Genomic DNA, 25650 nt, shown 5'->3' with positions numbered 1-25650 from the left:
AATGATTTAAGAGCAGGAGAAATACGATCATTTTCAGTGCATCCGATGCTCCTGGGGGGCAGTGCATACTCTGTAAAATGCCCATGACTGACGTTTGCCCTCTTGGGTGGGCTCTGTCAACATAGATGTTAGACCTGGCACCTTGTCGTGGGTCTCCCTTCCACTTTTTGTTACTGTGCCTCGTGTGTTTTGCTGGTGTTAGCTGCTCAGAGCACTGTGCCAATCAGTGCCACAGTGCAAGTGCTCCCTGTATAAAATGCATACATTGATTGGATTCCATGATTGGCTTATTTGGTTTACTGTCAGACCCCAGTAAAATGCACCAGGAGTGCCCAGGGCTTGTAAATCCAAATGCTGCTAGTGGGCTTGCAGCACTGGTTGTGCCACCCACAGAAGCAGTAAAATGTGTTTAAGGTCTGCCATTGCATTTGCAGAACCTGCGTGCAGTCTGGTACTGTCATGCTGACTGGGCAAATGCCCCTACTTGCCAGTCCCTTAACCTTCCCTTAACTTCATATTAGTCACCCCTATGGTAGGCCCAAGGGTAGGGTGCATTTTAAGTATAAGGTAGGGCAAGCCCTGATGTGTGTGGCATGTCCTAATAGTGAATTACAGCCATTTTCGTTTTTTCACTATTGCAAGGCTACCTGTTCTCATGGGCCAGAATGGGCTGTTAGTATTTTTACATTCTATGATCCTAACAGACTCAGGGAACATGGTAGAAATTCGAGTTTAGTATGCCTGAACTCAGAATAATAAAATACATATTTTAGTAAAGGTTGTTTTAATATTCTGTGTTTGCAAATACCACTTTTAGAAGGTCGGTATTTGCTTGCCTAACCTTTTCAGCCCGCCTCTGCCTGGATGTGTATCTGCTGTCTGGTTTCTGTGAGTGACAGGGCTGGGGAATTCCAGGAGTTAGGCTGGGGCAGCCAGGTGGTGAATAGGAATATTACAGCCAGATGGGTGGGAGGAGTGCACCTGGACTCTGAATAGGGCTGTGCTCTGCCACCACAATGCTGGCTCCACCTCCTGTGGAGCGTCTGATATCTCTGCCCTGCACACTGAAAAGACAGGCCAGAGTCATATCAACAAAGTGCTCAAGAACTGGACTGAACTAGGCAAAGGCCCCCTGGCCTCAAAGAACAAAAGAATTGTGGTATAAATATTGGGGCCCTGCTCCCAAGAATTCAGATCCTGCTGAAACAAGAAGAACCTCTGCCCGACGAGAAGGAACTGGGAAAGCTGCAAGGAGGAGTACTGTCCCTGACCTGGCATATTGGCCTGCAGTGGTTCCCTTGCTGTGAGAGAAGAGCAAAAGACTAGGAAAGACTTTGTTCAACTTGTGCTTTCAAAGATCTCCAAGGGCTTGTGGGTGAGCTTGCCCCCTGAACGGAGTCCCAGGACTATTGGACTCCCAATGGCTTCACAAGACCTGCTGGAAATTGCAGAATTTCCTGTGCCGCTGGAGCCGCGATCTAAGTGCGCCTCAAAGATCTGACCGCTGGGAAGCTCGCGCCAGTTGCCACCCCGAACCGTGTGACTCCGCTCCCTCTACGAGCCGTAGCTCGCACCGTAAGACAACCGGGCCGCACCGCACACTGCTTCACCCTCCCCCCTTCGAGTCGCACTGCTCGCCGTGTCCCAGCCGCTGGAATTTGAGGTACGAAGCGCACCACAGGGCGGAGTACGGCTCATACGCTTGCAGCGTACAGTCCGCCCCACACTGCAATGTCCGGGATTAGCAGACACCCCCGCTCTTGAAGGCATGGCTCGCACCTTGCATCGTAAATGTGAACGCATCCCGACCAGGAACGTCCGCCTCGCTCCCCGTGGCCCCTGCTCTACGCCTCGCAGAAGACGCCTATAACTAGCCGGGGCTCGCATCGCAGAGGGGCCGACAACGCTCCTGGCCCGCCTTCCATTTTGCCCGCATTATCATAGCCGGACTACTCAAACCTAAGGTACTGTAAAACGACTCGCACCCCAGTAGTGTAAGCCTCGGACCGGAGTGTCCGCAGTGCTGTTTTGTCCCATCAGACACTTTTCGCAATGCTGTGCGAGTCGAACAGAGTGCGTGAAGAGCACAGAACAAGAAAGAACACATTTTAAAAAGAACTCTTGATCCCTAATTAGTACTGTGGCCATTTTATTACCGTTATTGGATCTTGTACTAAGCCTTTATATAAAAGATACCTATTTTTATACAAACCCTGGTCTGGTGTCCATGTGTGGTGTTGTCACTGAGTTACTGTATGTGTTCACAAATGCTTACTCTAATAAAAGAGAGAGGGACCCCGAAACCAAAGGGATAGGGTTCCACAATTGACGTTAGTCAGAAAGAAATTCCCTTTGGGTAAAATAACAACAGTACCTAGGTACTCACAAGCATATAAACAACCATTTAAGACACCCACATATCACAAGGAAGCAATGTAAATAAGTAGAATTTGCCAATATATGTGAAAACACTCTAAAAATATGTCAGATTATAAAAACAATTTATTAAGGATACATTACATTAGGTAAAAACAGAAAATGGGAAACACACAAAAACGGTACAGTAATTCATAAAAACCATATTCAATTAAAAAGGAGTATACAGGGAAAAAGGATAGAACTCAATCAAAAAACAACAATATTTGAATTCCTCCTTAGTTTATATTCCCAGATTCGCTCCTTAGGCGTCGACGCGTTTCGGCGGTATGTTCATTTTAATCCGCCTTCATCAGGACAATAAAACTATAGAGTTTCCCATATAGATTCTCAAGCATAAAATAAATCTGATAGATATTTTAAGGGGTATTCCGCCTCCTTAACGTCAGATCAAGTAATTCGTCCAGCGAATTCTTTTGTCTATGTGTTCAGACACTATTTAAATTTTGCTGGTAAGAGGCGTAACTACGTCTTTCAAACTCATGTGGTACTCCAGCTAAATGACTGGAAGAAATTAATCTAGCGCTAGGACACAGGCACGCAGTAGTAAAGATTTCGCTTTCAACTTCCGTCCTGCCTGGGCAGAGTTAAATTACAGCATAGGTTCAGGGATTTGTCCAAAGATACCCGCTGTTCGAGGGAAATCCTCTCTGTAATCCCTTAGGCGCTTAATCGCGGACGTCCTGCGTGCTCTTATTCGTCTCACCGGTGACGGAAGTTGAAAGCGAAATCTTTACTACTGCGTGCCTGTGTCCTAGCGCTAGATTAATTTCTTCCAGTCATTTAGCTGGAGTACCACATGAGTTTGAAAGACGTAGTTACGCCTCTTACCAGCAAAATTTAAATAGTGTCTGAACACATAGACAAAAGAATTCGCTGGACGAATTACTTGATCTGACGTTAAGGAGGCGGAATACCCCTTAAAATATCTATCAGATTTATTTTATGCTTGAGAATCTATATGGGAAACTCTATAGTTTTATTGTCCTGATGAAGGCGGATTAAAATGAACATACCGCCGAAACGCGTCGACGCCTAAGGAGCGAATCTGGGAATATAAACTAAGGAGGAATTCAAATATTGTTGTTTTTTGATTGAGTTCTATCCTTTTTCCCTGTATACTCCTTTTTAATTGAATATGGTTTTTATGAATTACTGTACCGTTTTTGTGTGTTTCCCATTTTCTGTTTTTACCTAATGTAATGTATCCTTAATAAATTGTTTTTATAATCTGACATATTTTTAGAGTGTTTTCACATATATTGGCAAATTCTACTTATTTACATTGCTTCCTTGTGATATGTGGGTGTCTTAAATGGTTGTTTATATGCTTGTGAGTACCTAGGTACTGTTGTTATTTTACCCAAAGGGAATTTCTTTCTGACTAACATTCACAAATGCTTAACCTATAGCTCTCTGAGATAAGTCTTCTCTGCTCGTGCCACGCAACCTAGAGGGTGAGCAGGGGTTATTTTAGAGGGTAATCCCCTTGTCCTGACTAGAGAAGAGGGTCCCTGCTTGTCACAAGTAATTACCTGTGCCAACCAGAGACCCCCAAATCTAACAATAGACTTCGTCTAACCACCGGCTGGTCCTGTGATGTCCATTGCTATGGGCTGCCCGTGCCCTCCTGGGCAGCTCTTCAGGCACGGACTATGACTAGCCGTATAATGTTCATTCCCACTGACAGCTCCTATGATGCCCTTCCCTATGGGTTGCTTCTGAGTGGGCCTCTTAGGAATAGATTATAACTGGTGGTGTAACCCCGCTTCCTGTGTGCTGCTCCCCTCCCACTCATGGTTGGACCCCTTGCTGGTCGCATAGCGATAGACTGACATATACCATGGCTGGTCATGGAATGGTTTGACCCTCTGCGCTGCTTAGTGACCACTCAGACTGTATACTGAAGGTGGTTGTATAATGCCACTTGGGTTGATCTTCTGTCGCTCTTGAGTGGACCCTTCAGGCATATACTGAGGCTGCAGGAAATCTTTAATTAAGTAAGGGTAATATTGCATAAACCTTGATATTTCACATACTTTCTTTTTTTCTTATGCTAACGCTGTCAATGGTCATTTTTGGTTTTGAACAGAAAATGCCTTGCAGGAACCTGGATGTTTGCAGCAGGCGCGTGCACCGGCGAAATTCACCGTGTGACTGTAGAAACTATGTGAAGTGCATTGAGTTGCTATCCTGCGTGACTTTTTGTGAGGAAGGGAGGGCATGCATTGTATGCAATTTTTCATGAAACTGGCATAGTACCCATAATTCTCACGAGAATTAGACATATTATATTTTGAGAAAATAGCACCCCTAGTAACAGAACGGCCAGCCCTATGTTTTTCTTGACTGCCAATAGTAGGTGGATTTCAGAGCATACATTATAGTTGATGGAAGATTGCATCTTCATAGGGTAGCACCCTTTAGCTCAAGGCACTTCCTACAGTTCCATAATCTATGTTTTTAAATTGCATAAAACAGAGCACTCCAAACTATGTGAGGTATCTGCCTGCTTGGTCACGTCTATTCTCACACTCTTTCACATATGTCTCTGTTCACCTACACGTGACAGCTTGAGTGATTTCTGCTCCACATGCACAACACTTCCCACATATGCACACTACAATCTCACACTTTCTATTCATCTAAACTCCAGTGTATGTTACTTACGTTATCTATATCATACTCTGTTTTGCTTCAAATATGTATGTAAGGGATTTGTAAAGCGCAGGAATCACCCCCTCCGTACTGCGAAAAAACTTATAAAGAGCACAATCCTGATCCTCATGCGTGATATCAAGATACTACTGATGTAGAGGTGTGCCCCCGGAAAACTGAGGTACGAATCTCGATGGCACCAAATGTCAGTGACACATTATCAGAGGACAAAATATTGAATGGTAAGTAAGTATATCTTTTCTATGCCTAACTCCACATATATGTACCTTGATGATATATTTATATTTCCAGTGTGCATAAATGTGCAATTCAAAATAGTAAATCCATATTTCCTCTATCTGCACTTACCTTTCAAAATTGTATCCCTCGATATTCTGTCCATGATATCAGTAAATCACAATATTCCTATCCTTGATATATCATTGTACAGTCGACGTAAGACACTATCTTTCGAAGCATTCCCATAGAGTAGCGGGCTAGCTGTCCGCAATGGTTCTTTGTCACCTTGTCATGGGGTACGAAGCACATGAACAGCAGCCACATTACAACATACAACAATCATTCATCGGGCTGTGGTACCTTGTGTGGTTGTAAGCATGGCATCCGGGATAGAGGTCCTACTTCTGCTTGGTTGGCATAGTGCCTTCTGGACAATACCCAAGTCATAAATGCTTCTATCCCAAGTGGAAAACATATGGGAAATATCTCATAAAAATGTTTGGGTTAAAAAAGACTATTTTCCTCCTACCTCGTAGATTTGAGTGTCAATGACAGTTCTTTTCTACATGGACAATACCGGGGTACGCGACACTCAACTGATAAAAGCTTTGTAAGGGAGATTGAAACAGTAAGGCCTCACTGCAGGTGTTTCTTCTGGGCAGACATGACTCTTTCTAGCTCAATACCTGGTCTACTATACCATATCCAGTGAGTCCAACGAAAAGGACTCAAAGTCTCTTTTTAAACTAAAGCGTCAGCCTTCAATCCATCAATCCTTTCTGCTCCAAGTCAGCATGTACCAATAGTATGGATCAGTGAATGTTCTAGAGTGCATGATCACTGGCTTTCACACTGGATATGCTCCCTTGCTTCTGCATGAGAAGCATCCTTTGAGGATAGCAATTATCTCATGATAACGTCTTCTAGAAGGTTCATGAATGTTGTTCTGTTATAAAGACCTGCTGCATTCGCCCTTTCCACTCACCTTCTGCATTCGCCCTTTCCACTTACCATCTGCATTCGCCCTTTCCACTCACCATCTGCATTCGCCCTTTCCACTTACCATCTGCATTCGCCCTTTCCACTCACCATCTGCATTCGCCCTTTCCACTTACCATCTGCATTCGCCCTTTCCACTCACCATCTGCATTCACCCTTTCCACTCACCATCTGCATTCACCCTTTCCACTCACCATCTGCATTCACCCTTTCCACTCACCATCTGCATTCACCCTTTCCACTCACCATCACTCTCTCATCATTAAGACCACCACATTCTTAGACATTGTTTAATTTAAACAATTGACTGACTGACTGACTAAACCTTTCACATCACGCCTCATTGTAATATCCTAAAATTGAATACACGCAGAAACAAAAATAAACTCCGGCCATTAAGCTGGCAGAGAAGTTCCACTGTGCTAATATCAAATAATAGTGAATCATTGATATGTTGAATTGACTAAATGTCTTAATTTAATATGTACAAGAGACATTCATTCAATGTGTTTATTTAAACCTCAAAACTCCCCAGTCAGTGGAATAATAGTCCCCTTGGCTAAAACATGAACTCATGTATAAGAGCAGGTGAGCTCAAAGTCGCACAACAGGTGACGGTACAAAAGTTAACATAGTCGTGTTAGAAAGGATGCTCTGTGCGCCTCGCTCCATCCAGCAGACCCGAGCTGGCTCCATCAGCCCTGGCACTGCGGGTAACCCGAGCCCGAGGCCTCTCGGGTGACAGCCCCTCTTCTGTTCGGCTCTGGACGGCTGCCTGCCCCCTGGGATCCATTATTGATGGAGTCCTGCTGTCCGGCCTAGAGAGCGCGTCACCAGGACACAGACGTCTCTCCTGGCGGCAGCGCGAGCGGCGACGACGTTTCATTCCTGGAGGCGGCTGTTGTTGGGGCGCAGACTCTTGGCCAACCACAGGTGCAGAGTGCAAAAACAGAACACCAGCGACCAACAGGTAGGAAGGGGCGCTTTCTAGGTCCGGCTTCAGCCAAGACTTTTATGTTTTACTAAATGTAAATAGGGAGACATAGGATGAGAGGGAGTGGAGAGAGAGAAGGAGGCAGAGAGACGGAGAGAGAGAGAGAAAGAACAGAGAGGGAGAGAGAGAGAAGGAGGCAGAGAGACGGAGAGAGAGAAAGAAGACAGAGAAAGAAGAGAAAGAGAGAGCAAGAAAGAAGAGAGAGAGAGAGAGAGAAGGAGGCAGAGAGACGGAGAGAGAAAGAACAAAGAGGGAGAGAGAGAGAAGAAGGCAGAGAGACAGAGAGAGAGAAAGAAGAGAAAGAGAGAGCGAGAAAGAAGAGAGAGAGAGAGGAGGCAGAGACACAGAGAGAGAAAGAAGAGAGAGAGAAAGAAGAGAGAGGGAGGGAGAGAGAGAGAAGAGAGAGCGAGAAAGAAGGAGGCAGAGAGATGGAGAGAGAAAGAAGAGAGAGAGGAAGAAGAGAGAGAGAAAGAGGAGAGAGGGAGAGAGAGAGAGAGAGAGAGAGAAAGAGGAGAGAGGGAGAGAGAGAGGGAGAGAGAGAGAAGGAGGCAGAGAGACAGGGAGAGAGAGAGAAAGAAGAGAGAGAGAGAGAGCATGCATATGTGTGGAATGTTTATAAATACACTTCTAAGGGCTTTCCGCCTGACCTCTTCATCCATTGTTTTGCTGTTGTGTTGCATTCTTCTTCCTCACACTACAGCTTACATAAAGGGGCAAAGTGTCTGTCCACTACAGCCATTGGCTACCTTCACTGTGAGTGACAGCGTAGCAGTGCGCTTTACAAGACACACAATTTATTTATTTTATTATTTCACAAGGAGCAGGCACACACACAAAGTTGTTCCTTTCTGTGCCAGGGATTATTACGGCAATACATGTTTTTTGAGACCCAAAAACATTTTTGCTTTTAGCCAAGTGTTTTTTGTGTTTTTCATAACAGCGAGAGCCCAGCAGCTCCCCAATGTTAAAGTGTTACAAAACAAAATGACAAAACAAGAATAGGTAAAGCCAAATGGCTGGCACCCAAAGCCAGACCTATTGATTTTCCTATTGCTTGTTGAATGTATCTTAGGATAGAACCTTCATACTGATGAAATATTTATGTATTTACAGAGTTTTAGAAAGTGTTGTTGGTCGCCTTTGGCCAATTATAATGTTTTTTTTGGACCACAAAGTAACCAGGGGCTTAGCTTGGAGAGTAAGATTGGGGTGTGAACTTCAGATTTTCCAACAACCAGACTGGCATAACTACTGAAAATACAAGGTATGAGAAGCAGGGAAGGAGGATGGCTTTACGGGCACTGCGTATTGCTAGGAGTACATGAAACACAATATTTTTCAAACTAACCAACATTTTTTAAACAGTTCAACACAAAGGAGAGAGAGCGCGTGCATGTGTGTTTTTGTCTGTCTTATGTGAATATCCCAAGTGAAATTTGACAGACACCGCACCATACCCAACTAAAACTCTTGTACCAACTACTTAGTACAAAATGCATTTGTAGGGCGGTGTAACACCCCCAAAAAAACCTGAAGCTACGCCTCCGAAAAGTAGTTTTCTCCACGTGTTAGGCAATTCGTAATGTTGAGGTAGTGGGGTGGTAGATTCTCTGGTTTAAGTAATGTAGTAGTCCCTGAGAAGGGATGTTGGAGGATAACAGTAGAAAAGAGGCACAGCATAGAGGTGGGAAGGTGAGCACATAGGGTCCAGTTTGGAGATAACGTGATTGTCCTTTGTCTTTCTTCAACGTCTGTGGTTAGAATCATGTTGAGCTACTTATACAGGATCATTGATTATGGCCGGGAGTGTTAGTGAACTTGTCAAGCTGAAGTTCTTTTTCCTCTGCCTCCTTCTGTTCCTGGTCCTCAGCATCAGTGAGTGTTTGATCTGGTCGAAGTAAACTTAGGTGATCGTGTTCAGGCTTACGTGTTGGTGAAGAAAATGGGGTCTGACAGGAAAGATAGTCCTTTTATGCTATCACTCCCTTTGCAAATTCTTTCTGAATAGTAACACTTTTGGAAGCATTACAAACTGAAGGCTGTTGAGATGGGGTCATCATAAATGGTTTAATGCATTCCTTAGTTCTGGCTCTTGGACTCTGAGGTGTCTGCTTGTTTTCATGCTTTTATATTTTTTATCTTTGACTCTGGGCTGGAGGATCTTGTAGTACTTTGATGATCATCTCTATACTAATTGTGTTGATACTAGTAGTGTTTCGTTGGTTAAATAGAGTCAAACAGTTGGGTAATAATCGTGAAACCTAACAATGGACTGATCAGTGTTCACCTTCTGCAGAGCTCCTCCTAGGTCAATCAGTGGATTCTGAGGCAGATCAATTCTCAGACATCATGCTTGCATTGCCTGCACCTCATTAGTTTAGGCAAAAGAAGTACATTTGAATGTTATAATTGAAAAGCAATCCACATATTTCATAGGGGGTTGTATGACGTTACAATGCATGCTTTTACCCCGACTTGCTGTCGGGTGGAGCGCTGGATGTTGGAATAGTATAATTTACTATTCCAACTCCAGTCTGTGCAATAGTAGGGAAGGTGTTGACGTTAAATCCAACACCTTCTACCCCCTACGGCAAGCCATTTTCATTGCAACGGCATGCAGGGTAAAAGCATGCGTCATAATGAATGCGGTGTAATGGTTGTGTCCCTTCGTACAATGTTGAACACTCCAATTCTCAACCATCACAGCTTCCAGGGGTAACAGTTCTTTTATCTAATTACCAACAGCTCTCGGCAGGAAAGGTTCAACACGTTTATTTATTTACTATTCCCCACATATAGTTACCAAGAGCGATCCCAATACAAATCATTAAAATATTCATACACCATCATTTGAAAAACATTCAAAAATACGAGGACAAATATTAATTGAATCAGGTAAATAAAACAATGTGATTGCATCAGCTATTACAGTTGACAAACATAGGTTTTAAAAGCCTTTTTCCATATATAGGGCAGGCAAACAAAAAGTAAACGAGTAAGGTCCTGGACCTTACAATTACACAAATTACAGGATTGATCTATTTGGACTTCTTTTTTATATGTCCAATATTTTCCTTTATTGGCAAACCACCCATACAAAAATGTATATAAAATTGTTGTACCTTCATGCCCAAATTAGGGCCAAGTTAAAAGTTACAAATGAACGTGATCAACCTGCAAACTCTTGAGATCTTACTACACTCTTCAACCATACCTTTCGATTATTCTTTCCCTTTCTTGACTGTAGTAGAGCATCATTTATACTTAAATCAGATTAAGAGAGTACCATCAATCGAGTAAAACATGCTGAAAATCTGTGTCCTTGTGCACTTCGCCAGCTGTCGGGGAGCGTATAGTACTTGTAGATGAATGATGAGGTTGTATCTGTATTGCAACACCAGAGCATAGCCACAGAAGTATAGGCTAACCAAACCCAGATTGCGTCAGAAACCTTCAACTGTAGTACTCTGTGGTCACATTACATAAGTCACCCTAAAAAGCCTTCACCTATAGTAAGTGGAAAGCTATAGCTAACAAGCATTCTACGTCATATACCTTTAGTAATACTTCAATCTCACCCAGGGCTGACTTTGTGGGGGCACTGATCTCAGGGGGGTGCTTTGTTTAGCAATAACTTACAATTTAAAAGTACCTACTGCAGAGTTCCTTGCGTGTCAAGTTTTCAAGCAGCAGAAAAAAGGTCAAGATAACTCTTGTGATTAATGCTCCTGCTAGAGAGAGCGATCCGAGTTTTGTCTACTGGCAGTTTTGACTCACCATAAAGTAGCGCAGAGGGTTAATCCGCCTGCTGAAAAGAACAGATCAGTGTTTTATGTGGATAGCTGGGTGGATTAGTAAAGTCAGACTTTACCAGTACTTTAAAACAAATGAAATGTATGTGAGAGAGGGGCTGTGGAGAGATTAGGGGCACTTTTGCTGGGTGGTAGTGAGGGAATCCGAGGAGGAGGTCATAGGGGGGACAAAAAGATTGTTGCACCGGGCACCACCAGAGCTAAAGGTGGCCGTGATCTCACCTTTCCCATTGCCAGGGGCAAAGCTTAGTCACTGAAATTCAGGAGGTGTGTATCTCACATTTCCCAACTAAACAAGGGGGGAAACCCAACATAGGTGCAGCAGACCGGATTCTGAGCCCCCAGATCCAACTACCTAGCTAAGAATGCATTCATTTGGGGGGAGGAGTGTCACATTGCAAACATCCCACTGAAGCTACTTTCCTACCCATAGCCACAAATAACTGAAATAAACCCATACCAACTGAGCAAACTTTGTTTTTGTGTCTTGATGTGTTACCACCATCCTCTGATTTTTTCCATAACACAAATCCCTTCTGCCATAATTTAATTTTCTGTATATTTTTTTAACTACATTGTTGTTTGTGGCATATATGGATAATGGAACTAGCTACCATTGTTGCCTTTCATAATATTGATACAAAAAGAGTGAATCTTCTCTAATATATAAAGATGGTTAAACAAGGACATATCTAATGATGGAGCAAAACATCGGGCAGAACTCCGAGACTACCGTAGACCTGCAGAGCACATTCATTTCAACTGTTTATTAAAAAAAGTTTATGAATGAAATAATTCTGGGGACCATACAGTATTCAAATCCAACTAGGATGTATGAGTATAAGTACAATAGGAGAGCTGAAGGAATAGGGCACTTTTTGTGTGTGTTTAAAACGCTTTATTAAATAACATGAAAAAGATACATACGGCCAGCCAGTACATAGTAGGAATATTAAGCAGAGAATTACAAAGTACAGCCAGCATAAAAACAACAAGGAAAGCTATTTATATTTTATAACGGCAATAAGAGCAAGAAAAAAGGGGTGTGTATGGAGGGAGGGAGGAGGAAATACTCTTACAACTGATGAACGTGTTATATTGCATAGCTTTAAATGATTATAAAAACAATCTTATAATAATTAGAAAAACAGTGTGCCAACAAGATATCAGAGAAAAAAGAACTGAGAAAATAAAACAATTACGGAGGTTTAAAAATTTCAGCACGTATGCGAGAACTTTTACATTCTTATCTAGATATGACTTAAGTGGCAACCAGAAGAGATCTCTGTTAACAAATGGTTTACAGGAGGGGGCAAAAGCAATATCTAGCCAATGGTAATAGCACAGATTATTCCACCAGGGTTGGACAGACAGATTTAAGTGCAATTTTTTGGAAGGCTAAAGCCAGCATAAGGTCAACTAGACCATGCTTATGAGTAGGGAAATGCAGAGACTCTAATAAGCTCCCTGAGAAAAGAGTAACATTGGAAAAATGAAGGTGTATCTTAAATATAAGAGAAATATTGAACCAAATTTTCCTCCAAAAAGAAATAACATTAGGGCAAATGAAGAGAAGGTACATTAGATCAGCTGAGGGGGATCCACATGTCCAACAATTCATGTTAGTTGAATGGGAAAAAGTAGCAATAGAAATAGTAGCAAAATATAGTCTGTGATAAAGGAAGAACATAGATTGAGTGACAGAGTCAGATCTAGAGATTTTGAGATCGGCTCCAGAATTTGTCCCAGATCAGATTCCCAGGCAAGTTCCATCTTACTCTTAGGTCGAGCACGATCAGGAGATCAGGGGAAACATCCTTTACAATGCAAATTTTACCACACAGTGCCTGTACGACGCAACTTTTACAACGCAAACCATTCCAACGCATTGCGCTGGGGGGCGCTCTAGGATAGGGAATAGATTTCATTTACTATCCAACACCTTCCCTACTATCCACGGGGACTGGAGTTGGAATAGTTAATTAAACTATTCACTATCCAGCACCCCAAAGCGCTATGCGTTGTAAAGGCATGCGTTGTAAATACCGCGTTGTAAAGGCATGCGTGGTAAAAGCATGCGTTATAATGTCATACATCTGGAGATCAGGCATGCCTATATACTAGAGAGGCCTTGGGGAGGGAAACCAGAATCTTAAGAAGAGAATTCTCTCCAGAAGATAGGGGAATTGAGGGAAGAGAATAGAATGTCAAGAATGATTGCCATTAAAATGGAGAATCTATGCCAAAAGGAGCAAGGACAATTAAAAGTGGATTGGAACCGAGGAAATGAACAAGGGGTCGTACCATCAAATAGGTCATTGACCCAAGCTACTCCCTTCAGTCTCCAGGATTTCCAAAGGAAGGTTCTGTTATTAATGGTAATAAGGTGATTGTGCCATAATGGTGAAAGTAAAAAGGATTCCTTCGAGTTAATCATTGGCTGGGTCAGCTGTTTCAGTAAGGAGCACGTGTGCTTGAATAGAGGAAGAGAAGTTTGAGGAGTATTGGCTGAAAAGGCCAGTACCTCCTTTATAGAAAAGGGTAGAAGCAAAGAACGTTCAATAGTAAGCCATGGAGGCATGAAGGGAGAGGAATCTGAGAGGAGCCATTTTGAGGCTTGACAGAGGCAAAAGGATTTATGATAATTTCGAAAATCAGGAAATTTAACACCTCCATTGGATTTTGTCTCCGAAAAAGTGATGAGGATATTCTAGTTTTTTTACTTTTCCAAAGAAATTTGGAGAGACAAGAATCTATCTTCTTAAAATAACAAGACGCAATAAAAATAGGAAGCATAGAAAAAATATAAAGTAAGATAGGAGTAATCATCATTTTAATGGAGTCAAATGGAGTTGGAGAACCATATTCCTAAATACTTCATTTTAGATCTATTCCACAAAAACCCTGTCGAAGAAAAATAATGTTGAGTGCAGAATTTGGTAAGAGGGAGAATTTCTGTTTTATCAGAATTAATCTTATAGCCAGAGACCAGGGAGAATGAAGAAATTTTGCATAATAAGGAAGGGATAGATATTTCAGGGTTGGAAATAAAAAGTAATATGTCATCTGCATAAGCAGAACGTTTCAAATGATGATCACCATAGGGAAATCCGGATATAGAATCAGTATTACGAAAGATGATTAAAAGGGTTCAAGTGCTAGAATAAAAAGAAGAGGGGAAAGGGGCAACCTTGATGGGACTCCACCTTGTAAAGGAAAGTAGGAGGATGTACAACCATTAACTAACACCGAAGCTCTAGGGGCAGAATATAACAAGGAGATAAGAGGGATTATTTTGGGGCCGAAGCCATGCCAATTAAGAGTTTCAAATAAAAAGGACCAATCTACCCTATCGAAATCTTTTTCAGCATCAACGGAAATTGCCGCTAGGGAGTTGGAAAGAGAAGGAATTTTGTTTAGGACATTAAAGCATAGGCAAGAGTTACCCGAGGTAAGTCTACCCTTGACAAAGCCACATTGTTCTTTAACAACCAAGTGGGGCATAAGGGGTTCTAATCTTAGAGCAAGTCATTTAGCAAATATTTAATAGTCGACTTTGACCAGGGATATAGGATGGTAATTTTTACAAAACATAGGGTCTCTGCCTTCTTTGTGAATTAAACAAATCTTAGCATCTTGAAAGGTACCGCTCGTTTTGCCAGAAAGAAAAAATTAGTGAAAGAGTTGTAAAAGTTTAGGGAGCAATATAGTTGAAAAATGTAAATAGAATTCAACCGTAAAACCGTCTGGCCCGGGAGTTTTACCTTTCTTTAGATTTGTTATGGCACTGGAGATTTCTTCAAGAGATAGATCCGATTCAATTGTAGAGAAGTTGAGATGAACATTAGAAGGGGTGTGGATGTTATTAAGATAAGATTGGATAAGAGGGAACGGTAGGAGGGGATTCTGGAGTGTATAAGTCTTATAAAAAAACATAAATTCATCGAGGATGTCCTAATCTTTATGGATAAGCTTCACATCAATGAGTAAATGGAGTCAATTAAAATACGATCCTTCCGGAATTTATGATAATTAGACAGAAGTTTACCCATTTTATTACGTCCGCCATAGTAGCGAGCACTGCTTCTAAGACGTATAAATGAATCATTATCAGTGGTGCACGAACAAGTTCTTGGATAAAAGAATCCGACGGTGAGGTATAAAATTTGTGCTCCAGGTATTTGATATTTGCAAGTGTAGATTTGTGTTGTTGAAGGAACCGTTTTTTTATTTTGGAGACGAAGTCTATAATTAAACCTTGAGCAGTAGTTTTTTTTTTTTTTTATAATCAACTTTATTCAGTATTTTGAAACAGCAAAGAAAATTCATTGGCAGCAGCTCACAAATCTACAAGTACAATAGGTCATAATCAACAATGCATATGCATGGGGTCAGTCCGCTCCAGTCCAACAGTACAGCTTGTATGACAATAGTATTAACTCCTAAAACGATTTGTATATCTGGGTTTACGGCGGGATCATGTTGAACCATTTCCCCCATATTTTAGGAAACAGATCTGGAGATTCAAATAGAGCCTCCTCTTGGGCGCCGCACCAGTCCACCTACCTCCTCCATCCCCCCACCGTGGGCGCCACAGCGCGTGCCCAGTGTCGCGCTATGTCCCTCTTGGCCACCGCCACCACCGTCCCCAACAGGCGTTTATCCGACCTGGAGCCATCCAGACCATCGAAGATCCCCAACAGTAGTCGTAATGGATCGTGCGGGACCTCCCAACCCAGGGCCTGCGAAAGCTCCTGCTCCACTCCTTTCCAAAACCTCTCCAGCACCGGGCATAGCCACTCCATGTGGTAGAAATCGGCCGGGGATTGCCTACATCTCGGACAGTCTGGGAGGGTCGCAATCGGGCTCGGAAAAGCCTCTCTGGGGTGAGGTAAGCTGTGTGGAGATAGTACATCTGCACCAAGCGCAGCTTGGAAGATATGGTCAGGGTCCGTGGGGCCAGTAATGCGTCTCTCCAATCGGCCTCTTCTAGGGGTCCTACCCATCCCTCCCAACGGGTGCGCAGCCGATCTAAAGAAGCAGGGCTATTATTGATGAGGGATCGATAGATTCGGGATACTCCTCCCCTACCTAGATTCCCCATCATCACTTGTGCTTCTAGCGGGTTGAACTCTGGGAGGCTGATCGGTGAAGGGAGATGGGCATGAATGGCGTGGCGCAGCTGCAGGTATCTAAAATGTTGGGCGTGGGAAAGGGCGTGGCGCCGAGCAGTAGGTTTAAAGGAGTCTCATATTATATGAGAGGCAGTATTGGGATTATCAATCAATACAAAAGAACTTTAGCAAAGAAGGTAAATGAAGAAGAGAAAAGAGGATCCAGCAAAAAGGAATTATTAAAGCCCCAGCGGGAAGACCTGGGATGCGGAGGGAACAAATCAAAATCAGCAACAAACGGAGCATGATCAGAGATAAAAATAGGTTAGATTGAGGAAGAAATAAGATTTTGAGATAAGAATTGTGAAAGAAAAATAAAGTCTAATCGGGAAAGAGAGTTATGAGGAGGAGAGAAAAATTAGAAGATATGAGGAGGAGAGAAAAATGAGAAGTCAATAGTGTCAGGGTGGGAAAGTCTCCAAGCATTAACAAGATGTGATTAGAAAATAGAATTAAGAAATTGCTTTTGGGTTTTATGAGGGATGAAGCATACCTGGGGCTGGCGGTCAATAAAGGGGTCAACAGCCTGATTGCAATCGCCTCCTAGAATAAAGAGGTCATCTCTAAACTGGATACATTTTTGTGTAATAGTAGGCCAAAATGTATAGTCCGGCTGATTAGGGCCATAAACATTAAACACAGTCAAAGAGATATTATTAATAAGCAGTTTGGCTAACAACCATCTCCCCTCCATATCGATTTCTTGTGATAGAACTTTACATTTCAATTTTTATGACACAAAATAATGAAAGCATTTTTTTTAGAGGAGGCTTGGGGAGACTAAAACTGAACCAACCCAACCCTTTTTCAATTTTAATGCTTCTGCTTCTGTAAGATGGGTTTCTTGTAGAAAGGCCAAATCCGGATTGCAAGAGGCAAGGTGGGATAATATTCTCTGTCTTTTGATTAGGCTATTAAAACCTTTCACATTTCAAGAAATAGCTCTGAATGAAAAATATCAACAATTTATACAGAACAACATGTTTAACAATGAGATAATAATGCAAGAGAGAAGAAAAAGAAGGATGAGGGAGAAGAATAAACTGGAATGGTGTCCTTGAGAGGAAAAGGAATGACGAGGTGAAAGGTATCAAGAAGTCAAGTAAAGAGAAAAACATAGAGAGAGAATGTTGCAATAACACCAAGAGAAGGAGAAGGAAAAAGACACTAAAGAGGAACAGGGGAAAAGAAGTAAGAGTAAGAAGAGACAGTACATGCCAAAAGTGCCGACTGTAATACGTACCTTCACAGGGGAATACAAGGGAAAGTTGAGAGCCGGCAACGGACAACAAGAACGCACACGTAACAAAGGGCAACGCTCCACACCGGGATGTCAATTAAACATAGACAAGAGCAGGAACATGAGGCAGGTACAAAATGGGATCCGAAGAACCTGAAATAAGAATAGGAAGGTTATGTAAAAAAGACAATGAAACTAAATAAAATGCTTCAATAAAAGCAGAATCAAAGATATGAACATTACAGAAGGACCAATTAAAGTCAAGTATTAGGAGAAGGACCAGCGATCTCCATAGAGGAAGTAGAATGAGCATGAATGAATTTTCTGAGATCTGCTGGATCCTCAAATGTGGAATTTTTGTTCAAAAAGTTGACCTTAAATAAGCACGGGTGGAATAAGCCATATTGAGCACCCAGAGAGCGAAGAGCAGGATGAAGCGGTGGCTGTGGAAACATCTTGAGAAATAAACAATTTTGTGTCATGCCAATTCGGCTGTTTCTTGGTTTTAGCTGCATTCAGGTCTTGTAGCAGATCTGTGAATTGCAGAAATAGGAGAATTACTCCACAAGGGTTAGATGGAGCAGATGAGGAAGACAAACATGGACCGAGTCTATGTGTCCATTGAGTATTTAGTTTGGTTATACCAGGAAGGTCCAAAAGCTGTGGAAGAAAAGTGGTAAAGTACGTAACAGGGTCATCACCCTCAAGACCTTAAGGAAGCCCATATGAGCGAAGATTGTTACGATGATTTCTATGTTCGAGATCTTCAGTCGATCTTCTTTTCTTTTTTTTTTTTTTTTTGGTGGTCAACCGTTTATTACAAGCTTTCACAATGCACACAGCTACATCGCCTACAACCCTGGGGCCGGCAGCATCAAGGAAGGGCAATAAGTGGGAGTGAGATGTACGGACACAGCCACAATACCGACAACCCGGGGGTCCGGTGGCGTTCAGTAGCGAACATCAAGCATATAGTGCGCACATCGGAAGGCAGAATGAAGCAATCTGGACGGTTGGACCTTTTTTTTCCGTCAGGAATGCATGCAAGACACTTGACAATTGGATGTATACTTTTCTCCCAAAAGAAAAACCAAATACACAATAAGGGAATAATTACAACATGACATAACGATTCAGAAGGTGACACAGTCAGTCATCGCCAGTAGAGGTATCATTCACCGATCCTATAGTCGAGACATGGCCAGCATAGAAACGGGGACCATCATCAATGGTGTATGCCAACCGTGGCCACTCAGGGCCGCACATTCAGTCGGCAGCGCAAACACACTAGCTAACTGGGTATTCCAGTCGTAGCAAGATGCCCACCCAGAGAGAGGAGGGGCAGTAAGAAAAAGGGGGTGGGGAAGAGGGGTGGACAACCCCTGTGTACTTCAGCCAGAGTTCAGTGGAGGCCAAGCCCCCCCCTCAGCCGATGCCCTCAGGGACCCTCGCAGGGGCTGGTGTAGCCTGGGAACCCTCAATGGTGGTCGCTATGTATGCGCGGTAGGGGCCCCAGATGTCAACCGGTCGTGACGCAGAGGGGACCATCTCCGAGTATTCAGTGCTGTTTAGGTTGCAGTGTGCCATGCTCCGGAGCCAGGCGCTATGTAGGGGGGGGGCGTCGGTCGCACCAACGTAGTGCAATCTCCCGTTTGGCCAGCAAGAAGCCCAGCGCCGCTAGTTTGCGCACTGTTTTCGGAAAGTCCGCAACATAACCCAGAAGGGCTATTTCCGGTACATGGGCCAGTGGCAAACCGAGCATGGTGCCAAGTGTCACGTGCACTCGGGACCAATAGTCATGTATTTTGGGACATGTCCAGGAGAGGTGTGCGAAGTCAGCGAATTGGTCGCCGCATTTGGGACAGTAGTGTGAGCGCGATGGATCTATTCTGTGGAGTCTCGCGGGTGTAAAGTATAGCCTGCGCAGAAATTTAAAGTGCAAAAGCTTGTGCTTGCTGTTAAGCGAAACAGTTTTGGTCGCCCTGCAGTACCATTGCCACTGGTCGTCTGAGATGGGGTACCCAAGGTCAGCTTCCCAGGCAGCCCTCACCGCCTGGTCTCGAGAGGGAAGGAGATCACAGCACATCAGGTACAACTTGGAGACCAGGTGTGCACTCGAGGGGTGTTGGATGATGAGAGTGAGAGGTGTCATCTCCTCGGGGGTAAGGGGAAACGACGGGAAGGACGCGCGCAGTAAAGAGCGCAGTCTAGTTAGGACAAACGAGTCCATGAATGTCCTATCAGTGAACCTGGGGTCCTCAGTCAGGGTGAACGCGTGCCCCTCCGGGAATAGATCCCCGATCGAGGCAATGTGGAATTTGGCGAATGTGTTACGCACCACTACCTCCCCAGTTATCGGAAGCCAAGTGGCGTTAGGAAGTGGAAGCGCCGGAGAGTACAGATGTGGGAGGTCAAACCAAACGCCTCAGCCTCCCCCATGCCCAGCACGTGGTGGACACCGTTTGGATGTCCTTTGGGTCTCTAGGGAAGCCCGACGGTAGCGTCGTAGACAGGGAGCCAGGCAACACCAAGTCGGCTTCAGGTTTCAGATAAGGTATCCTGGCGTCAGGGTGGAACCATGGGTAAGCGTATGCATACTGCGCCACGAGGAAGTAGAGGTAAAAGTCAGGGACGCCCAGCCCGCCTCTCTCATATGGGAGAGTCAGTACCCGCCAGGACACTCGGGGGGTCTTGTTTCCCCATACCAGCGACAGGAGCAAAGAGTGAAGCTGCGTGAAGAAAACCTTGGTGAGGGGTATGGGTATATTGTTGAACAGATACAGAAACCGGGGTAAAACTATCATTTTGATGATAGCGACACGGCCAGCCATGGATAACGGGAGCCTGGTCCATTGTTCAATCTGTCCCTCCAAGGCTGCCACAGCAGTGCCGTAGTTCAATCTGAGGATGGCCTCCGTCTCCATGTGAATATGGATGCCAAGGTACTTTACAGAGTCATGGCACCACGTAAGAGGGAAGGAGCAGGGCCATTCGACAGTGCAGGGTGTCAGCGGAAAAATAACCGATTTGTGCCAGTTAATGCGAAGGCCAGAGAATTTCCCAAAGCGGGTGATTTCCAGAAGGAGCGGCTCCAGGTTGGATTGTGGTTGCCTAACGTAGAGGATGGTATCATCCGCATATAGCGAGACCAATAGCGGACCAGTCGATCTTCTTAGTTGTGGAACCTCCTTCCCCAAAATTGAAATACTGGAAGATGAATCCTGTACGTCTCTGATTTGTTGTTCCACCACAGAAAGGCAGGAATCCATAGACCACTTATTATCCAGAGTCTGCAGACAAGAGTTTGTTTCCTCAATAAATAGTCTTAGAGCACGAATTTCCTCCAAAACGATATCCAAAGAGACAGGAGAAACAGTTTTGGGAGGGGAGAGAGAATCTTGTTTAATTCTCTTGATGGTAGTCAAAGGTAATTGTGATTTAGACGCCATGGTCAGCAAAGCTGTAGGGCGAGAATACGCCAATTGTGCCAATACCTCAGAAGGCTGAGAGGAATTATTGGGGGCTGCAAAGTAAGCAGGACAAAACACTGGTTCACTGGACTTAAGTTTTTTGGAAGAGTGTAGTACATTTTTGCTCCTACCCATGAAACAACACTGTCAGGGACCAAGAAAAGGCGTGTCTAATAACGCACAAATAATTTGACGTAAAATACTTCACAAGAGTCCAATATTGTGATAAATAATTGGACCTCCCAATATAGAAATACTGGTCAGCCGAAGAAAATGCAACAAAAATAGTAAAAAAGAGTGAAAAATGGCATTCCAGAGTGCAGTATATTGAAATTTGAGGAAAAGTAATGTAAGTTAGGATTCAAAATGGAGGTCGCTAAAGCAACTTAATAGTTACGTGAAGAAAATTGGTCTTAATCCAGGAACATAGTGAGCAACAAAGATATCCTCATGTAGAGAAGGTGTTCAGAGCTGAGGATACGCCCGCATAATAATGAAAACGGTGCTGGAACCGCCGAAATCACATCCGCGATGTCCGGTGCGGCGTGGAGCTCTGTGACTAGGCGGCCATCTTAGGTCACGAGCGACTCCACAACCACTTTTAATTTGGACCAGACTGTACAGTGATCAACAGGGTCAAAAGCACTGGATAACTTTTTGCTGCTCCATATTCTTCTCCATTGTCATGAGTAGTGTCATTTAGTAGGCATGCGCATCCGTGTTGATGCATGTGTGCGCATACTTTTTCAGGCATTCATGGATGCATCTACAAAATTAAACAGCCTATACTGGCACTTTTTTCTTTTTACTTAAAGCATCAGCACAAAAATACATGCTTGACTAGATGCTCTAGTTCACGTTTTTCCCTTGCATTCTCGGATTTGTGTTCTTATGTTTCCCACTATAAAACCAGAGTACATGTCCCAGAATCCAAAGAAAATACCTGGACTGGAGTAGATAGTTGTGTATGGATCTGCGATTCTTGGCAGGTTTGCACACTGCAGCACACCTTTCTGTAGGGACATCCAGAGTAGGTCCAGGATGATGGATCCAGGCCAGAATCACAGTTTGCGGGCCCAGAGAACCTTCTGCAATGATCTGTGAGGATGTGGAGAAGAGCTCTTAAGTTGAGCAACACATCCAGACCAGGATTTTGCTTTGCATCAGGTACATGCTAATAATGCAAGGAAAAACAAGCTGGACTGGGGCAAGGGACGTGAGGAACTGGAGAAGTCTGGCACTTTTCTCAGTTAGCAGGTCTTACAGTAGATACTAGGGGGCTGGTTGGTAACTCTTTTTGCAAGTCACACTTCATGTGAATAAAAGTGTAAAGTAGGTACGTGTGCAGATCTAAAATCCCCCTTCAAAGAACCGGGGTCGACAGATATATACAGGACTACACGGCTGACTACAGAACCATAGATTATAAAATAGTAATTACGGGTCAAACTGCAAATTCTCAATCTGCATTGCGCTGCACCAGATTACAGAAAATGTGCAATTCCGTGTACAGACGCAGACATCTCATGTGGATATCTGAGACACTCGGGATGGCTTCAGTTCTCCTGGATTTAATTAATCCACAGAAAAAGGGAAGAGAGGTTCGTGTCTTCCCTCATTCAACCACAAACTATACTACTCACTGCTTGAGAAGGACTAGTAACTAAAGGTAATAACTCAGGGACTATTTTTATGTGTATATTACCCTCTAGGATGTGGGCCAGCCAGTCCCCTGCTGCTTAACAAAACTTTTTTTTCAATAAAAATTTAGAAAAACCATTGTTCACCTACACAAAAGAGAGAAGTAAGAGCTAAAAATATATGTCCCAATTTCGGAATCCCAAAAGGGTGTAAATACTGCCCTCACCCACTCAATGAGTGACATGCTTCATCATAGGGGCGCTGCGACTCCCTGGTGCAGACTAACCTCCAGGGAGGAGTACTGGGAAAAAACAGAATATAGAAAAGAAAGCAATCATACAGTAGTGCAACATTCAGCCTGGTGTGTGGGCTCAACCCAACCTCCAGATTTATGCGTCTCACTCACAGCGAGTGAGACTTGAGAAATAGGTGTCTCAAATAAGGAAGAACCCAGCTCACGTGCTTTTTCTGGTGCTCTGATGTGTGTTAGAAGGTGAGCACTAATGTGTACATTCATGTGACGACTTTGGATCTGAAGAGGCGTAATCTTGATCCCATCTGAAGATGATGTAGCAGTGCATCATACTCACGAATACTCAGCACTCAATATATACTCTGTTGTAACTAATGTACTAAAAGAGCGAAGTAATGCAAATCCAAAGTACTTCATTTGAACTATACATTTAGAACGTGATTAATAAAGTTATGTAACAATTTGCATATTTACATGACAGGAGAAATTAACAAACTGTCTTATTGTGAGAGATGTAACCAGGAGTGTGTAACTAGTGTTTCAGGTTTATGCATATGATCTGAATTAATTATGTGAAGTATACTTATCATAACACCGCTATAGTTGTTGCATTGTATTTATGCATATGCATCATAGAAATGATGTATTTGTAATCCAGTGCACTAGCCAAAGCGGATGGTTAAATTGAGGCCTAATACATATGTTAGTTTGATTTCATGTGTTATTTCTTTTCGGCCTAAGGTTTTCTGTTTCAGAAAAACTCACGTCCAAATCTCATATTTTGATTATGTTCAGCTTTCGCTGTGGAATGTTTTGCCTCATTTTGTTTCTACTGTAGGTGTGGAGAAGCTTCATTAGTTAGAATAAAGGAGTTTTTGTCTTAGTCGATAGTAAAGCACGAGACGATGGAGTTGGCCGAGGAAATTGCTAACAAGCGAGGAGAGTAGTTCTCACGGGAGAGGAATGACCAAGGACGAAGAGAGCTAATTGGTTATCTAGCTGGGAAAAGGTGCTGAAAGTGTCCAGTTGAGCCAAAGCTATGGACATTTCTCAAGGAGAAGTCACATGAGAGTGTCAAGTCGACGGCAGATATTATGTGTTGTGTTTTGTGAGGAGAGAGTCCATCTTAGGTTTCCTTAGAGAGCAGATCTATGCTTCTGCATGTGTGGCTTTAAGCTACTTGATCCAGCGAAGACTGACGAATGACACCTTACTTCCTTTTTTATTTGATTACACCCTTACTGAAATGCTTCAATATAGGGTGCCTTTATTAAGGTAGTGCAGGGAAAGTTACTGTACTCACGCTCGTTAAAGAGAATCATCTGATGTCATTTAACCTTAATTTCTTCTTCTTGACTGCCTGCGTCATTATTTTAAAGTTAGTCGTTTGCTTTGCTATATAGGGTACATCTCTTAAGGAGATGTGGCCTTACTTTGATCTTTTTGTACCATTATACGATCTTTCTGAGATTAATCTACAACATTGATTTGTTTCTGAATTTATAACTGAACCTACTAAACTCAGATCGAACAGTCGAGTGGATTAATGTGCAGCTACATTGGTCGCACTGGGTTCGGAACGAAAATTTGTGATTTGTTTACTTTCACCGCTCACTCTACTAGAAAGATCGGTCCCCTTTAGAGAGAATTGTGTAACTAGGTCTAGACTTTAACAGACCTCATTCAGATTTTGGTCGACAGGGTACTCTGCCAGAAAATGTCAATGCTTCAGAGGACCCGATGTGGCGGTGGATCCTCTGAAAGCATTGAAACTCCTCCATGCAGGCAGAGTTCTCTAAGTACGGTGGGTGGGAGTCAGTGTGAACTGAAAAGGCTCTTACCTCTGCTTCCTTGACGGAGGGTGGGTCACCCGCCAAAGCCCACATCAGTCGACTTTTCTGTAGATGGGGAGTTCTTTATAGGACACAGATTATAAGGTTGACAAGTGAAAGAGTCTATAGTGCAATCTCTTCACATAACCTTGCTGCTGTTTCATTCCAGGCTCTTCCTCCTGCTTCCAGGATGGTCTCCCCGGCAATAGCCTTGGCATTCATTCCCTTCGTGGTCACACTGATTATCCGCTACCGCCATTACTTCCTGCTATTCTACCGGGCAGTGATAGTGCGCAAGCTGCAGGACTACCTGACCGGCATCCCCCGTGAAGAGCGCGCCTTCCAGTACGTCATGACGCACGCCATCCCAGGAGACCCCCAACACGTGCTCGACACCTTCGACCAGTGGTGCTACCACTGCGAGTACCTCAGCAATGTGGGGCCACAGAAAGGTATGTGTACGTGTTGCCGCTCTGCAGGGTCGTAAGTAACCCTGCCCTCATTTCAGGTGGTGTGATCAATACAATATTTGTTATAATCTTTTTCTATTTTGTTTCTTTAATATGTTATGTCATGCACAAGACATCGTGATGCAACCACTTCCTGCCACACTTAAAGATTGCCTTTTCAGTTTAGCAAATCATTAGCTTATACGTGTGTACCTATCAGATGTGTGCATTTGTAAACTTTGTTGCATTGTTTTGAGGTATGATGTCACAAGGTTTGACATCATACCCCATTGGATGCTTCACTTCTCACAAGTCATGGCCCTTCCCCATGCTCAACAATGGAAATAAACAGCATATTACACTCTGTGCAATTAAGATTGCCAGATTACTTTAGCAAAAAACATTATTTAATTCTTAAAAACGTTGCTCTTGCAGAGCCCTTTGACCACTGT

At 43.3% G+C, this 25650-nt stretch overlaps 1 protein-coding gene across 2 annotated transcripts in view; it reads left to right on the top strand.

The window, feature by feature from the left end:
* The window catches only part of LOC144772073 (transmembrane O-methyltransferase homolog), a 110300-nt gene that overhangs the window by 75350 nt on the left and 9300 nt on the right, over positions 1-25650 (top strand). For both annotated transcript variants that reach the window (XM_078656256.1, XM_078656257.1), the window contains exon 2: positions 24919-25201. In XM_078656256.1, coding sequence (XP_078512382.1) covers positions 24919-25201 — 283 coding nt within the window. The remainder of the gene's footprint in view (positions 1-24918; positions 25202-25650) is intronic.

This window comes from Lissotriton helveticus, chromosome 8 (genome assembly GCF_964261635.1).
Source record: "Lissotriton helveticus chromosome 8, aLisHel1.1, whole genome shotgun sequence".
In the NCBI taxonomy this organism is placed as follows: domain Eukaryota; kingdom Metazoa; phylum Chordata; class Amphibia; order Caudata; family Salamandridae; genus Lissotriton; species Lissotriton helveticus.
This window is presented reverse-complemented; position numbering and strand designations above follow the sequence as displayed.